The 17,272-nt window shown below is 35.2% G+C and overlaps 1 protein-coding gene across 3 annotated transcripts in view; it reads left to right on the forward strand.

The window, feature by feature from the left end:
• Positions 1-16,394, forward strand: part of MICU3 (mitochondrial calcium uptake family member 3) — an 81,926-nt gene extending 65,532 nt beyond the window's left edge. For all 3 annotated transcript variants that reach the window (XM_025279286.3, XM_025279275.3, XM_025279283.3), the window contains 6 exons: positions 3,418-3,518; positions 4,022-4,193; positions 7,574-7,682; positions 10,440-10,597; positions 11,634-11,702; positions 13,995-16,394. In XM_025279286.3, the coding sequence (XP_025135071.1) occupies positions 3,418-3,518; positions 4,022-4,193; positions 7,574-7,682; positions 10,440-10,597; positions 11,634-11,702 (609 nt within the window). In that variant the 3' untranslated portion in view covers positions 13,995-16,394. The remainder of the gene's footprint in view (positions 1-3,417; positions 3,519-4,021; positions 4,194-7,573; positions 7,683-10,439; positions 10,598-11,633; positions 11,703-13,994) is intronic.
• Positions 16,395-17,272: the final 878 nt, after the last annotated feature.

The following is a 17,272-nucleotide window of genomic DNA, read 5'->3' on the forward strand; positions in this document are numbered from 1 at the left end:
GTCCTCAGAGTCCCTACAAGCCAGCTGTGCCCAGCTTCAAATTAGCAGTTCTGTCTTGCTATCTCTCTCCAGCACAGACTGTTCGCCTCTCAGCCTCCAGCCTATCTTTAATCTCATTTAGCTCTGCTAGAAAGAAATTCTCACAGTTAGACACAATCTGCTTTAATTTAAATCTTGTGAGGTTTAATATCAGAAGACCAGTTGGCTCATACATATACTCAAAGATCTTATATATAAGATTCACATAGGATCTCTTGAAGATGTTTATCACTCTTTCAGACCTGTGCTAGGGCTGGCTTTTACAGCACATCTCTTCCCAACTCAGCATTCTGTGACATCCCATTGGGTACCTTCAAAATGGCCATGATAGGAGTGTATTAGACATTGGAAACACCACAAATCTGGCTTTTTTTTCCACTTTGCAAGCTAGTTTACTAGCATACCATTGACTGTAATCAATCCACAGCTATAATCATAAGCTGGCTAATTTAATTAAAACATCATGAAAATAAATTGGATGGAGGGAAGTATGAAGAAAAATGAAAAGAAAACAAAACTTGTGTTTTCAGGTAAAATAATTATTGAGGGATTATCTCTGTTACTACCTTCCTAACATTAGAGAGGATAATAGAGAATTAGCTGTAGTTAAATTCCAACCCATTATAATTCCTTATCAGTTATTACTGATGCCACTGAATTGTTAATAGTATCAGTATTTCAGGATTCAAATTAGTTCAGAAAGAAAGCTTAGATCTGTATATATTTGTATTTCTTTGTTTCTTTTATTTTTAAAATGTAAATATTGAGAGTAAAGCAGGTCTCTTTACATAAGGTAGGTAAACTTGAGATTGGCCTCTCATATGCTTATTTCAGAGCTGTTTCTAACCATAGATTTTTTTCAATGATAGTAAAACCCTGTGATAATGAAAATCTGAATATGCTGCTTTCAGAAAAATTATACCACTTTCTAACCAAAATAATAGATAATAAATTCATAGTACAATATGTCTATTGTGCAACTGTTGAGTACAGTCTGTGAGTACTGGAATTATACAAACTGTTTTGAGCTTTACAGATGAAATTTAGATTTTTTTCTTATTTACTTAAAACATTACTAACCCTTAGTAAGTTTTAGTAGGTTATTTAAAATCTTAACTAACATATCAAGAGTTTGAAGGTTTCTTCCAGCCCTTGAATAGAGCTTGATAAGATTATTATCACATAGTAATCAATAAAAATACATTGAAAGAATTTCTTAAAACTCTTTAATAATTTGACATATTTTTATTTTATGCAGGTTTTTTTAATTTATTTCATTTTTGATGAAGTCATTTAAAGTAATTTTTAGTCAAAACAGAGTTAGATAATGGCTCTTCATGTAAATGGCCCATGGGGTTCTTTTTTTGCTTTGTTATGAAACACCTGAATTCATTTTATTTTAACAATAAGCACAAGAATCAAAGGGATAAAGTCTCTATTTTTGTCTCAGTACTCCTTTGATTTAAGTTATATAACACTGTTAGGATACCAAGGACACTGGTATAGTTTTCAATGACTGCCAACAGTACTCTGTTTCACTGAATGAGGGGAAAAGGTTTTCACCATTTCCATTTTCTAATTTTTCTCTCTAATGTCCAACTGTTATTTATGCCTCTGTGGATCTGGATTATCTGGATAAGTGCAACCTAAGTCTAATAAGATTTTGATGATGAAAGACTGTAAATGAAGATTTGCTCTGCTCAATGGGCATGAGAAAAACTGGCCGAATGAGGTCATTATTTAGAAGCTGTGTGAAACAAAGCCATCTCATTTCAGCGTATTATGTCTCGAGGTCAGGAACATGACAACACCAGAGGAAAACATTTGTAATTATGTTATCTGAGTTCACTAACTTTTAGTGTTCCTATATCCTCTCATTGTAAGGCAGTTTGTTAGTTAGATCTGTATAATATATGTAGTTTCAGTAACACAAAAGAAGTAAGAGTATACCATGTAAAAATATTTTTTTGCATTAAGTTCCAACATTATTTCCTGTATTATCTAGTCCTTTTTCAACTTCTTGGAATATACAGATTTGACAGAAATGAATAATAATAGCTAACATTTATTGAGCATTTATAATATGTCAGTGATAGTGCTGACTAACAGGGGTTATCTAATCCTCATGACAACCCTTTAAGGTAAGTACTGTTGTTATTCCTGAGGATAATAATATCCTCAGTGAGATTAACTTCCCCAAGGCCACTTAACCAATGAGGGGAAAAGTCAGGATTTAAAGCTCAGAAATCTGACTCTTGAGTTCATTGTTCCTGTTTGCTCATCACACTACTGCTTATTTGTGAAGTAGCAACTTGTTCTAAAACCTGTCCCCTGCTCCTCTTCTTAGCCATCCTGACCCCTTCCACATCCCATCCCTCTGGCCTGCAGATGGATACTCCAGTCCTTCTTGCTGACTTCTGATCAGCTTGAGCCTCCACTCTTATGCTCCATTTAGGCATGCTTCTCAATATCTTGATATTTCCTCCCCCTACTAAGTTAAGCTGTTCCTTGGATAATAAACTGACTAGAGTTGATTATACACAATCAGAGAAGAATGTCTGTAATTAACAGGAGATATCTTCTCTCCCCCTCCAAAAGTTGTAATGCTTTTGCCAAAACATCTTATGACTACCAATAAGGACATTTGTATATTTCATTTACACTCACATTCTAGTTTTATCCTCAAAATGGTTATTACAGATAGGGTTTTTCCCACTTTACAGGTAAGGAAGCCGATGATCAAAAAAGTCAGTAAGCTCAGGTCTTCTGATTTCAAATCCTGTCCTCTTCCCATTACATCAGTCTATCTCCTCAACCTAAAGTTATGGGTAAAAGTAGTAGTGCCTTTCAAGCACTACTCAAAAATTGTACTAATCTAGTGTCACATAGGGGCTTCCCTGGTGACAGACAGTAAAGAATCTGCCTGCAATGCTGGAGACCTGGGTTCGATCCCTGGATCAAAAAGATCCTCTGGAGGAGCACATGGCAACCCACTCCAGTCTTCTTGCCCTGGAGAATCCCATGGACAGAGGAGTGTGGTGGGCTACAGTCAATGGGGTTGCAAACAGTCAGACACAACTGAGCAACTAACACGTTAGTATCTGTATTGTCACATAAAGGGCCTTGAAAGACTCAAACCACAATGTGAGGTTGAATACTTCTTATCTAATCAGAGCTTTAAGCTTTTTGAAGATAAACATCATTTCATCTATAATTCTGTCTTCACATTTTGAACTTCTTATTAATTGTAATGGCATGCGTTGATACATATTTATGCTTTTTACTCTAATTTTAATATATTTACATTCTTTGGGGAATATTGGATATTCCTATTCTGTTTTGCTGTAACTAACTTTCAAATTGTGATTTTTTTTTAAGCGTGCTGATGACATTACAAACTTAGTAACAGATACTACACTTCTTGTACACTTTTTTGGGAAGAAAGGAAAAGCTGAGCTCAACTTTGAAGATTTTTATAGGTGAGCCTAATTTTTATACTCATATTGAAAAATGTTAACATGCTAAAGTCAGAAAGGAGTCATCTAATGCAGTGACACTCACCTCTTTGCTGCTTTCATTTTAGCTAAAGATACTCTCTGTAACAACAAATATCCACTTCCATCAGTGCCTGTGTACCAGTAGTCATATTGATAAATATAATAGGAAGTCACTGAATGATAAAAAAAAAAAAGTCTAGATATCTGGATTATTCCCTATGTGTTCAGATGAAAGAATATTACCAATTCCTTAGTCTGAGTAAGCCACAGTAACAATAACTAGTAATAAGCATGTATACAGTGTTTATGATAGTAAGTACTAGGCAGGACACATGAACTCCTTTAAGTCTGATCACTACCCTGCAAGGTATTGTTGTTATGCCCATTTTACAGAGTAAGGAGCAAAAGTCTTCAGAGGCCAAGTACCATCTGTTACCATCACTCTTCACTTATCTTATTCATTGCTTATGTATTTTTTGTCATAGGTTCATGGATAACCTCCAAACAGAAGTTTTAGAAATAGAATTCCTTTCCTACTCTAATGGGATGAATACTATCAGTGAAGAAGACTTTGCTCATATTCTTTTGCGATATACAAATGTGGAAAATACATCAGTATTTTTGGAGAATGTGCGTTACAGTATACCTGAAGAAAAGGTATCTGATCCTCATTTTTATTTTGTTAACAGTGTGTTATTAGCTTGTAATTATATAGGTCTGTAAAATATATTGTCCTGTTAGTTCTGCTCCCCTATGGATTCATACATACTTTGAATATATTCCACTCTTTGTTCCTGTGTGTCTTAAGTGCTCTGCTAAATTTTAAAAATTGATGAATTTAAAATTCTGGGTACATATCCTTATTTTTCTTTTTTAAAAATTATTAAATTTTTTATTTATTTTTACCCTTATTTTTCTTAGACATGTTGAAAACCTTTAATGTTATCAACAGTTGTTTTATTCACATTATGAATATCACATTATGAATATCACAAGAGAATTCTGCTGAGCTATATGCTTTGGCTACTATGTAAGCATCACCTCATATAAAATAGTTTATATTGACATCATTTCAGTCACACTTTATTCACTTCCCTAATACCCTTAATAAAAGGTCACTGGAAGACAGCTATTGATGAGTGAATGATTTTATCAGTAGTTGAAGTGAGGTTTTTCAAAGAGTTTGGACGGCATGATGGTTAAGAACCTGGGACAACTGAGTGTCTGTTTGTTTAGTGGCACATATTTTGTCAGCAGTTCTGAGCAGTTACATTATCTAGTGGTATTTGAATGCATCGCTGCAACCGAATAGAACTGGTGTTACAAGCACCTCTCAACGCATGGGATGTTTGGGATGTATTGCCTTCTATTTGTGTTTGTAGAAGGATCAAGTTAATCTATCCAAGGAAAACTTGCAAACAGTTTGACTTTGTTTAAAATGAATACACTGTGACGGTGCTAACAATTCTGCAGGCCCCATGGAATGAGGAAAAAAGGATTTGATGTTTTTGACTATTAGTTTATATAATCTCTTAGGTTTGTTTTTTTTTTTTAATCTGTTTTACATGTTGAACTAAATTTCTTCCAATTCATAGACACTTCCCTAAGAATAAATATTGGAAACTGTACTATTTTCTCAAGCTACTGGTGTATTATTTAGGGCCTTGAGGTATCTGCTTTTTCTCTTTTATCCAGTGGAAAATTATAAAAATAATTCAAAAAACTCAGTTATAGGGTGAAGTGTGTAGGGAACTCTCTGTACTGTTTTTTACATATACATTTTTACATGTGAACTCTTTGTAGCTATTTTTTTATATCAAATTATTTCAAAATAAGAAATTTTCTTTGGGTAATTCCCTGGCATTCCAGTGGTTAGGACTCAGTGCTTTCACTGCCATGGCCTGGTCAGGGAACTCTGATCTTGCAAACTACGTGGGATAGCCAAAAAAATAAAAAACAAAGTTTCAAGTTAAATTCAGCTTCTGAAAACTTTTAATTGATAGAGATATCTTAAACATACAGTTTTCTTGGACTTCCCTGGAGGCTCAGACAGTAAGGAATCCACCTTCAGTGCAGGAGACCTGGGTTCAATCCCTGGATCGGGAAGATCCCCTGAAGGAAGGCAAGGCAACCCACTCCAGTATTTTTGCCTGGAGAATCCCATGGACAGAGGAGCTTGGTGGGTTACAGTCCATGGAGTCACAAAGAGTCAGACATGACTGAGCGACTAAGCATAGCACATCTTAGACATAACAAATCATTACAATGAGAAAAGGAAAATATGGCAGGTGAACCAGCATTGATTCTCACTGATTTTTTCTCTTTTTTTCTGCATTATCTCATCAATCCTTAAAGCAGCCTTCCAGATATTGACAACTTTCTTTTAGAAAATGGAAACCTGAGGCTCTCGGGCACTTAAGACACTTGCCAAGGATTCAAACCCAAGACTCTCAGCCAGTGTTGTTTCTACCACATCTTACTTCTGCCTTTCCTTTCTCCTGTCATTTCCATCTCTCCAAAAGAATAACAACTAATAGTATTTCAATAGCACTTTACATTTCTAAAATGCTTTTTCATTTCCACTCATTTGTCTAGGAGATATTAAGCTATTATTTATAGTATTATGGCACCCCACTCCAGTACTCTTGCCTGGAAAATCCCATGGACGGAGGAGCCTGGTGGGCTGCAGTCCATGGGGTCGTAAAGAGTCGGACACGACTGAGCAACTTCCCTTTCACTTTTCACTTTCATGTATTGGAGAAGGAAATGGCAACCCACTCCAGTGTTCTTGCCTGGAGAATCCCAGGGACGGGGGAGCCTGGTGGGCTACCGTCTATGGGGTCACAGAGAGTCAGACACGACTGAAGCGACTTAGCAGCAGCAGCAGCAGCAGGTTTTAGTCTACTGTTTACTAGGCCTTATTCTAGCCACTTTGGATAAAGTGATAAGATCAACAAAATCCTTCTCTCATGGAATACATTTCATTGGAGAGATACAACAAAGAAGTAAAGGAAAAATAGTAAATGATATCTTTTCAGATAATGGTAAATATTATGAAGAGGACCAAAGGTCATGAGGACTAGAAAAGGAGATAGACAGTCCCTGAAGCTCTTCTCTTAGATACACACATGGCTCACTACATTACTTCTCAATGAAGTCTATCCTTCCAACCTAATACATACTTACCTATTATATAAATATTATTTATATAAGTTTCCCCTCCCTTGCTACCCCAGCAGGAAGATCAGAATTTGTTAAGCCTAAGCTCTTGGCCCTCTGCTCCTTTCTCAGTTTATTTTTCTCTCTCAGTTTTGTTCATTTTGCTAAGAACAACACATTAATTAAATACACCTCTTCGTGTCCAAATTTGTATTATCAGAGATACATTGTGCTTACCTTAAGTAACTCTCCTGTTTAACTGAAGCTATAACAGTGGTAATAATTTCATTTTATGTAAATAACATTACTGAATCCTATCCATGATCCTACCCCAAGCCCCATGCTGGGCCTCCCAGAGCTCTACTTGGCATTGTACCTCCTTCCACTGTCCTGGCAGCCTTATCATAGCAGGAACAAGTAAAAACACACTCCTGTGGGTTTTTGGACATTTTTATTTTGCATTGTCATTATAAAGGCATTAATGACCTAATGCCAAAATATGTTTAAATAATACATGTACAGGAGAAAGTTTGTAAATTTTTTTTCTTAATGATCATATTTACTTTTAAGGCTTAAAAAACCCAGGCTTGAAATAAAATTGAAACTTTATTTTTATTGTAGCATTTTTTTAAACTCTGTGCTGATATGACAGTGTTTTCACCTATCATTGCTAATAGTAGTAACATTACCCATGGGAAAAAATTGAGTGGAATTTTACATTCCATTTGGAGAAAGAAGGTTTCAGAAAGTACCCTGGAAATATTTACTTAGAAGATATATTGCTGAGGCTTACTGTATTTATTTCTAGTAAGTGTGGATATTTATTTTAATTAATTTGACAATGCTAAATATATTTACATGTATTTTTCCCAATATAGGGCATTACATTTGATGAATTCAGGTCATTTTTCCAGTTTTTGAACAACCTAGAAGACTTTGCAATAGCTTTGAATATGTATAATTTTGCAAGTCGTTCTATAGGACAAGGTAAGTAATAAACTTCCAAAAATTAAAAGCATACCACAATTCTTTAGCAACCTTTGACAACAAGTTAACAGATATGTCTGTCATATTCATCATCCATTTGCCTGAAAGTTTGGTGTATACTTCAATGGGAAATTCATTTTCCCTAAGCACAGTCTAAATTTTGGTATTAAACTTATTATTGCCTTTCATCGCACATTATGGGGAAAAGCTAATGATGTTTGTAAAGGTTCAAAGAGGAAAAAACCTCATGGCTGCTCAGTAACATAGAGGGGTATGTGTCTCCCTATAGAAGGGCCAGCCAGCCATGCCACACACATCATCACAAGTTGACATTCATATTATTTGTTTGTATTACTGACTTGACCCGTACTCTCTGCTGGCTCAGAAACCTGAATTTTGTCAGCAATGCCACCTCTTAGAGATGGACTTAAATTAACCAAGTTTTAAGAATGTTATATAAAGGGGGGAGGGATGACTTGGGAGAATGGCATTAAAACATGTATAATATCATATAAAAAAATAAATAAAACATTAAAAAAAGAAAAAAAAAGAATGTTATATAAAAATGACAGTTTTACTTAATTTACTAAAAACTACAGCTGCCCTAGAATTCAGAATGCTGTTGTCCTCAGGGCCAGCTCCTTCCTTCCCTGTGGGGAGGCTTTACAAGTCAAGTCCTTTCCCAGGATTCTGTGGCCATTTTCCCTTCCCTTGTGGTCATATCATTTTTAAATATTCTTGCCATATAAGGACTTTTTGGTTATATCTTTACAGTGATTTTACCTATGTTATACCTAGTAAGTGCTAATCCCCCAGTTTAATTTCAGAGGACAGTCTCATTATTTTATTACCAAGTTCCAGGGAGAGGGCACACTGGAGCCCCTACATGACAATTCTTTCTCCAAAACACAGTGAATCCCTTCCATAGCTTTATTCACTTTTTCATTGAGTAAAAAGAAACCTGAAAAATTTTCATATTTCACCCTTTGACTGATCTCGATGTTCTTAACACATTTTAGTGTTTTAAAACCAAAACCTGGAACTTCCCTGGCAGGCCAGTGGTTAAGCTCCATGCTTTCACTGCAGGGGACATGGGTTCGATCCCTGATTGGGGAACTAGGATCTCACATGCAGTGCAGCCAAAAAACCTTTTTATCAAAAATTAAAACCAAAACCTTTGGGAGCCCTGCCTTAACACACCAGTGTTTTATTACCATGATAAATCTGCACAAGTAGTCTGCCAGGCTCCTCTGTCCATGGAATTCTCCAGGCAAGAATACTGAATTAGGCAGCCTTTCCCTTCTCCAGGGGGTCTTCCCAACCCAGGGGTTGAACCCGGGTATCTTGCATTGCAGGCGGATTCTTTACCATCTGAGCCACCAGGGAAGCCCAATAAATCTACTCAGATCAGATCAGATCAGTTGCTCAGTCGTGTCCAACTCTTTGCGACCCCATGAATCGCAGCACGCCAGGCCTCCCTGTCCATCACCAACTCCCGGAGTTCACTGAGACTCACGTCCATCGAGTCAGTGATGCCATCCAGCCATCTCATCCTCTGTCGTCTCCTTCTCCTCCTGCCCCCAATCCCCCCCAGCATCAGAGTCTTTTCCAATGAGTCAGGGAAGAGAGTAAACCTTAAAAAGAGAAAGAGACATGTATACCTGTGGCGGATTCATTTTGATATTTGGCAAAACTAATACAATTATGTAAAGTTTAAAAATAAAATAAAATTTAAAAAAAAAAGAAGATAAGGGAAAATATCAATAAAATTACTTACTCAGTAAAAAAAAAAAGAGAAAGAGCCTACCTACTTACCTGGTTCAGAATGGAAGGCTGCTCTTACTTTGTGGAACTAGGAAATGAAAAACATCATTCTTGGCAGGTGCTTAGGAATAGATCTGCCTTTTTTTTTTTTCTTTTTCTTTTTCTGTTGCAAGTTCTAGCACCTTAATTCAGGTTATTACCACTTAAAAAGAACTATTGCTGGAGCCAGATCAGTGGTACTCCCGCCATTATCCACTCTCCTCTTCCATGTTTCCTGGACAACGCACAGAATAACCTTCCTATAAAACAGATTTGTCAACTCTTGACACACCGAAAACTCTTCAGTTCCCCAGTTGTCTGTTGAAGAACACACAGGTTCTTCAAAGTCAGAGCCTCAAAGTCAGAGCGTCCCAGCCTCTGTGTGTACAGACTGCGCATGCTCTGAACGTGCGTTCTGCTCCTGTTCATCCCCACAGCCCCGTCCCCACCTGTGTTCTTCCATGTCTTCATCTGCCATTTCCTCTCATCTCTGCAAGATGAAGTCCTCTATTCAGGGCTCAGCTCATGTACAAACTGGCAGGCTTCCCTGATGGCTCTCTTCTCTATCCTTCCCTGGCTCCACACTACAGGACACTCACCATACATTTCCAAATTTCCATGGTGCTCTGTTGCTGCTTTCTGCATGATCCTGTGCAGTGATTATTTGGGCAGGTGTCTCATCTCCCATCTGAAATGTAAGTTCCTTGAGAACTTATTCACTTTAATAACCTCTAAAGTATCTGTGGTTGATACCAGGCCCTTTTAACCAAAACCACAAAAATTTTTTGCTCTCTAAAAGATAGGATGATTAATGAAAAGAGTTGCATTAACATATGATCATGACCCACGTTTATGGGGAAAGAAAAAAAACTTCCATTGTAACTTTGCTGATAACTAACACATATTATAAAAATAATATTAATGGTTTACCCCTTTTCTGTGTCATTTATCTAGATGAATTTAAGCGTGCTGTCTATGTAGCCACTGGCCTCAAACTTTCACCACATTTAGTGAACACAGTCTTCAAGATTTTTGATGTTGACAAAGATGATCAATTAAGCTATAAAGAATTTATTGGAATTATGAAAGACAGACTCCATAGAGGATTCCGGGTAAACCTATACATTTCAAGCCTATTGCTCTCCTTTTAAAAACTGGGGGGGGAAAATCCATCTAAGTTTCAGAAATAGTTTATATGAACATTTAAGTATATAAACATGAAATGTTATATATTTGAAAAGTAAAACATAAAGTCCTACTTACTTTCAAAAATAATTTGAGGTGATAAAAGGTCATACTTTTTAAAATATAAAATCAGTTTAAATTTCAAAAACTTGTTTTCATATTCAGTTAGTTTAATGTATTTATCCCAGTTTGGGGTGGGAGGGGGGAAGTGTTGCCAAACATTTTTATTACTTCAGTCTGAACACTGACTGTTTAAGACTTGTTAATATACAAAGAAATATTACCATTTCTTATTTTATATGATGCAGATTTCCACTAGGCAACATGAGGTTCTTAAGTCACTGCATATTCAGTACTTTTTATATGGAAAATAGGTAAAAAGTGTTTTTTTGTTTGTTGAACTGTTCGTTCCTGTTCACATCTCACACTGTGAAATAATTTCAAGAAATTCAATGATTTTTATGTCAAAAATATATTTTAAAGAGTGAAATGGTGCATAAATCAGTGCATGTTTACACATTTATTTTGATATGCCACAAATAGAAAAAGAAAAAAAACTGTTGTCTATTCAGCTAGAATATTCAGTCTTCCTTCTTTGGTAAGAATACCTCTGAGTATTATACATTTAAAAAGAGAAAAAAATATATGTACAAAAAATCAAGATTCATCATAGACAATGTTTTCGTCCAAACTGCCTTGATAAAGATACTGTGTATTTAACTGCCACCTAGTGGTTAGTTGTTAACATTCGCATTGGTGGCACAAGTCAAGTGAAAATCATTTTTTTCCTCAAATATTTTAGAGTAGCAAGATCAAATTAACACATAAATTATGTATATGCTATAAACCCCTGGTACTGTCTTCCTCTCTCAGGTGTTATGCATTTTTATTTTTGCTTTATTTATTGCATATCTATGACTCCATATTTTATTTATACTTTACTTTTAATCCTCTGTTCTACAGGGTTATAAAACAGTTCAGAAGTACCCCACTTTCAAATCCTGTCTGAAGAAGGAACTTCATAGTAGATAAGTATGTTAGCACCTCTATTTGTCAAAATTTGCTCAGTAACAATAAAAGAAAGGGGTCATTTGTTTTTCTATTATAACATTTAGGTAATAGCTAAAAGAAATGGAATTATAATTTCTTTTTAAATCTTAGGTCACTGACTCAATTTCAGAGTCAGTCTTTTAAGGATTTCATTTTGGACTATAATTCAAGAATAGTTGTTATAACAAAGCATTAGTTTGCCACTATTAAGTTGTGATCTAAAAATGAACTGGAATACTCATCCAGCTGAAATTCTCATGGAGTGTCTTGACTGAAAAGTTTTCTGTTTAACCTGCAGTTCTGTATCTGAGCAGGTACAGTAGAATGAATCCAGATTGCATTCGTATAATCAAGGATCATCAGCCTCTAAGGGATATCTTTTACTGTTTTTTAGAATCATGAGTCCAAACATCTACAATAATAACAACTGATTTTTGTTGAGTTACTTTGGGTGCCTGGCGCTATTCTAGGTGTTCTTCTACATGCAATATCTCATTTCTTCCTTACAAATAGAAATCCCATTTAACAGCAGAGAAAAGAGAGACTTGGTGAGTCAATTACCCAAGATAACTTGCTACTCAGCTGCAAAACAGGATTTGAACCTCATTCTATGTGATGACGAAACCATCCTAGCTATTATTTACTGCACTATCACCAGAGAATGAAATAGTTGAGAAATATACAGGAGATTTGTTCAGTTTGTATCAACCCAAAGAAATACCTTAAACTTGTTGATGATCTCCAAAATGAGAGATTTGATTTTCCTTTTTTCTTTCAGTTTTTTCTTTTTTCTTTAAAAAGTCAACTATAAAATTTTGGTCAGTTGTGAGTGCTGATTAGTTCTGGAAAATGAAAGTTTTGCTCATTTACATGCTTGCAAATATCTGTTTTTTCCTATTTTTCTCAAGCTTAAAGCATTTATATTTGTCTATAGCATCATTACCAATGAGGTCCATATGCATATAATATCAGTATATGTTACTTAGAAGACCAAAAGCTATTTAGAAATAACTATGAGAAACATAAACAATCATAATAAACATGATTAAATGTTACTTAAATAGGACTAAGATCTTAACATGCCACTATTGATTTGTCTCCCTAAAAGAAAACAGCAGTATTCGATATTTCACAAAGCTTTGAAGCCTAATGTTTTATGGAACTCAATTAGGGGATTGCTGGTCTAAAATGTTTAGTGATAAGTAGGCTTATTTACTTCAGAGAAGGCAATGGCACCCCACTCCAGTACTCTTGCCTGGAAAATCCCATGGACAGAGGAGCTTGGTAGGCTGCAGTCCATGGGGTCGCTAAGAGTCAGACACGACTGAGCAACTTCACTTTCACTTTTCATTTTCATGCATCAGAGAAGGAAATGGCAACCCACTCCAGTATTCTTGCTTGGAGAATCCCAGGGACGGGGGAGCCTGGTGGGCTGCAGTCTATGGGGTCACACAGAGTCGGACACGACTGAAGTGACTTAGCAGCAGCACCACCACCACCAGGCTTATTTACTTAGCTAAGGTGGTAACTGTCATGATTGAGCTAACAGAAGTCAGGTCTTCCTAATCTCTGGGAACTTTATATCACCCTTACTATAAAAACTTAAACTAAACATTTTTTTAAAAAGCAGTAGGATTGTACTCGGAGAAGGCAATGGCACCCCACTCCAGTACTCTTGCCTGGAAAATCCCATGGACGGAGGAGCCTGGTAGGCTGTAGTCCATGGGGTCGCTAAGAGTTGGACATGACTGAGCGACTTCACTTTTCACTTTCATGCATTGGAGGAGGAAATGGCAACCCACTCCAGTGTTCTTGCCAGGAGAATCCCAGGGACGGCGGGGCCTGGTGGGCTGCAGTCTGTGGGGTCGCACAGAGTCTGACACGACTGAAGCGACTTAGCAGCAACAGCAGCAGGATTGTACTATTTATATGTTCCTATAGATAGTGTATCTAACCAACTTAAAATAATGTCCCATTAACATCATTGATTCTGTGTAGTAGAATATAGAACCATAGCTAAAAATGACTACATAGATTCTAGAACTTTGTAAGATTGAGGATTAGATAAGTTAGTAAAACATTCAACTTTTAAGTTAAAGGAAATAGTTCATAAGTCTGATTCTTGTATTATCTTGTATTCTTGTATTGTTGGGTGTTTTTATTATGCCCCTTACTGTTTCTTGTCATTATTATAATAACTGATCAATGCCATCATGTCCGAATTTCATCCTAAATAAATGTTACTTTTATGTTATTACATATTTTTTTAATTAGGTACTGCTACAGCAGAGTTTAAAGGATTATTATCTACTTGAAAATGCAAGAAGCAGACATTTCAGGTGTGGAAGCAAACCTGAAATCAGAACTTGTAGAAATGAAGGAAAAGGTGAAACGCTAATTATAATTTTTTCTTGAACTGAATTCTTGAACATAAGACAGATAAGATGCATCTTCTTACTAATTACAGATGTTGAGTGTTATGTTGAGCTTTTGTGTTGATTTACTGAACTCTGCACTTTTTCATTCCCTTCATAAATGTATAGATTCCTCCAGTGACTATATAAGAATGTATTTTAAATGTTTTTTTAATTTATTAGAAATTTGTCTCATTTTTGAATAATGTATGACTCCTGGGATCTAGATAACTTAAAAATGAACAACAACATATTCCCTTTGGTTTTGGACTGTGAACTTATTTTCAGAAAGTGAATATTCCTTGAGATTTATCTTAGGGCCCTTAGAATCATTAATAGATCTCCATTACTTACCACGTTTTTAATTACACTGAAATAATTTTGAAACACAAGTAGAAGTTAAGCTACTGTACAATATGATGGTTTACATTGTACTTTTAACTTTTAAAAGTACTTAATTAGTGTTATTGTTTGAATCATATAAAGTTTTTTTTTAAGTTTTTGTTCATTTACCAAGGTCAACAGACTATCTGGTATTCTTTTATGTGTACAGTAAAGAAATTTAAAATGTAGATCTTTTTTTCTCAAAAAAAGTCATACATTGATGGTGGAAACAGTGGTAGTTCTTGTAGCAGTAGTCACTGTTATTGCCATTATTGTTTTAAACACGGTGCAGCTCCGACAGCAGATGGTACATGTTAATTACACTAATAAAATTAGTATCTTATGGCACTGTAACTTATTGCATATTGTTATTATATGTCTGTAGTGTCAAAATGAATACTATAAAGGCTAATATAAAATGGTTTAGAAGACTGATGTATATATTAGGTAGAAGTTAATGTTTTGTTTCTTGTGAAAGGACCACATGGAATAGTGAGCCCAACAGGCAGTAATGATGAATAATTTAAATATAATTCATTATTTTTAAATGTCTTTAAAAATAAAAGAAAAACTTTCTTTTGAAAAAGAAAAAAATTCAATATTCACATGGAGAAAATAACTCAATACTATTTATTGGAAATTTGTTCAATTTAAAGAGTGTAGTTTATAAAAGGATACTATACAAAAATAGAACAATGGATTTAATTTATATACTGTATGTGGAAGATAGGTTAATTTATCTTCTTTTCTAGAATATATTAAATATAAATTGCACACACTCCAACTATTACCTTGCTTTGCACAGGAAAATAAGAAATACTGACTTTGGTTTTGTAAGTTATTAAATGTGAAATTGATAGTTCTGCATCAGCCTATTTATAAAAGTATTATTATTTCCAAGAAAACGCTGTTAGCATTGACATTGCATTTGGTAGACTTTTTATATTCTTTATCTGACTTATTTATTATATTGATATAGAAATATATGACTCATAAGTGTTAGGATTTCATATAGTATAATTTAATTTCACCTGCTTTGAAGGTTGTGATTGACTACATGAAAATACCTTCTCATTTAACATGCCCAGCTTTATTTTACCTTACACTGAATGTCCTCAATATTATTTACTATCAAAAATAATGGAGAAATAATGGAAAATATGCAAAGAATTTATGGAACTAATGGAAAATTATAATAATGGAAATAATGCAACTTATTTTTATCTTTGATTATAACCTAAGTTACCTTGCATACATGGAAAAATTGATATTTAGAACAGTCCTATCAATAAAGATTAAAACTGAATTAGCTCATTAAGATTATTAATGATTATTAATAATTCTGCCATTCTCCCAAGGAATACTACCTGTGCAAACTTTACTCATTATTGCTTATCACAATGATATTCATCTAAAACTGCAGCATAATATTAAACTGCAAATAAATAAAGTATTCTGATCAATTGAAATGGGAAAGAGTAGTAAACTATGGTGATTCTCCATGTTATCACTCTTGAACTTTATCATCTATAAAATGGGAGGTAAAAATATCTCACTGGACTGTTGTTTACATCAATTTAAGAAATTTTAAATGCTTTGAAAATAGTACTGTACTAAGTAAGTACATGTATGCAGTTCTCAGTATCTTCTGCAAATTATTCTTTGGAAAGATGAAGCTATTCATAAAATTTTAGTATCATACTGTTTACAGGAGGCTATGATAAAAGGTTAATGGTCTGCTAAAAATCGTTTCATACTAAGAATTTCATTTAACTTAAGTTGTAGTCTGTTGTTCTTATTATAAAAAATAACTGTAAAGTGACCTGTCTTACATTCTTATGTTATCATAAAATAAATATACTTGCTCTCAAATCAAGAAATGTAGTACTTTGCTTCTATGTATATTTGTGAACTAAATAACGTCTTTCTGAAAAATGTCACATATAAACCTTGAAAATCTTTGCTGGTTACCAAACCTCCATTGATCTTATGCCGTCTGCTATATCAGTACAGGCCAAGAAATTAATCTCCTCAACACTTCCATAAGTAAATAAATCACAGAGCCATAAAACCTCTCAAAGTGCCTAATAGGAGTCATACATTATAGAATTATCATTGGTACCGGAAAACTTTCAGAAAGTTTACGTGTGAATGGAATATCAACTTTGCTTTGTAGGTAGGCCATTTAAATGGCTTAAAATAATTATACCAACACTGCTGCTGCTGCTGCTGCTAAGTCACTTCAGTCGTGTCCGACTCTGTGCAACCCCATAGACTGCAGCCCACCAGGCTCCCCCGTCCCTGGGATTCTCCAGGCAAGAACGCTGGAGTGGGTTGCCATTTCCTTCTCCAATGCATGGAAGTGAGAAGTGAAAAGTGAAAGTAAAGTCACCCAGTCGTGTCTGACTCTTAGTGATCCCATGGACTGCAGCCTACCAGGCTCCTCCATCCATGGGATTTTCCAGGCGAGAGTACTGGAGTGGGCTGCCATTGCCTTCTCCGATACCAGCACTACAGCAGCCCTTTTGATTAGTGTTGGTATCTTGTAGGCATCATCTTACCAAGACAACTCCTAGAAATCTACCAGTTCCCAAAATAAACTGCAGTAGTCCTCCTTTATCCACGGCTTCACGTTCTATGATTTCAGTTACCTGTGGTTAACTTGGGTCCAAATATATTAAACGAAAATTCCAGAAATAAATAATCCATAAGTTTTAAACTGTATGCCATTCATAGTAGCAGGATGAAATCCCA

Source organism: Bubalus bubalis, chromosome 1 (genome assembly GCF_019923935.1).
Source record: "Bubalus bubalis isolate 160015118507 breed Murrah chromosome 1, NDDB_SH_1, whole genome shotgun sequence".
NCBI classification, from domain to species: domain Eukaryota; kingdom Metazoa; phylum Chordata; class Mammalia; order Artiodactyla; family Bovidae; genus Bubalus; species Bubalus bubalis.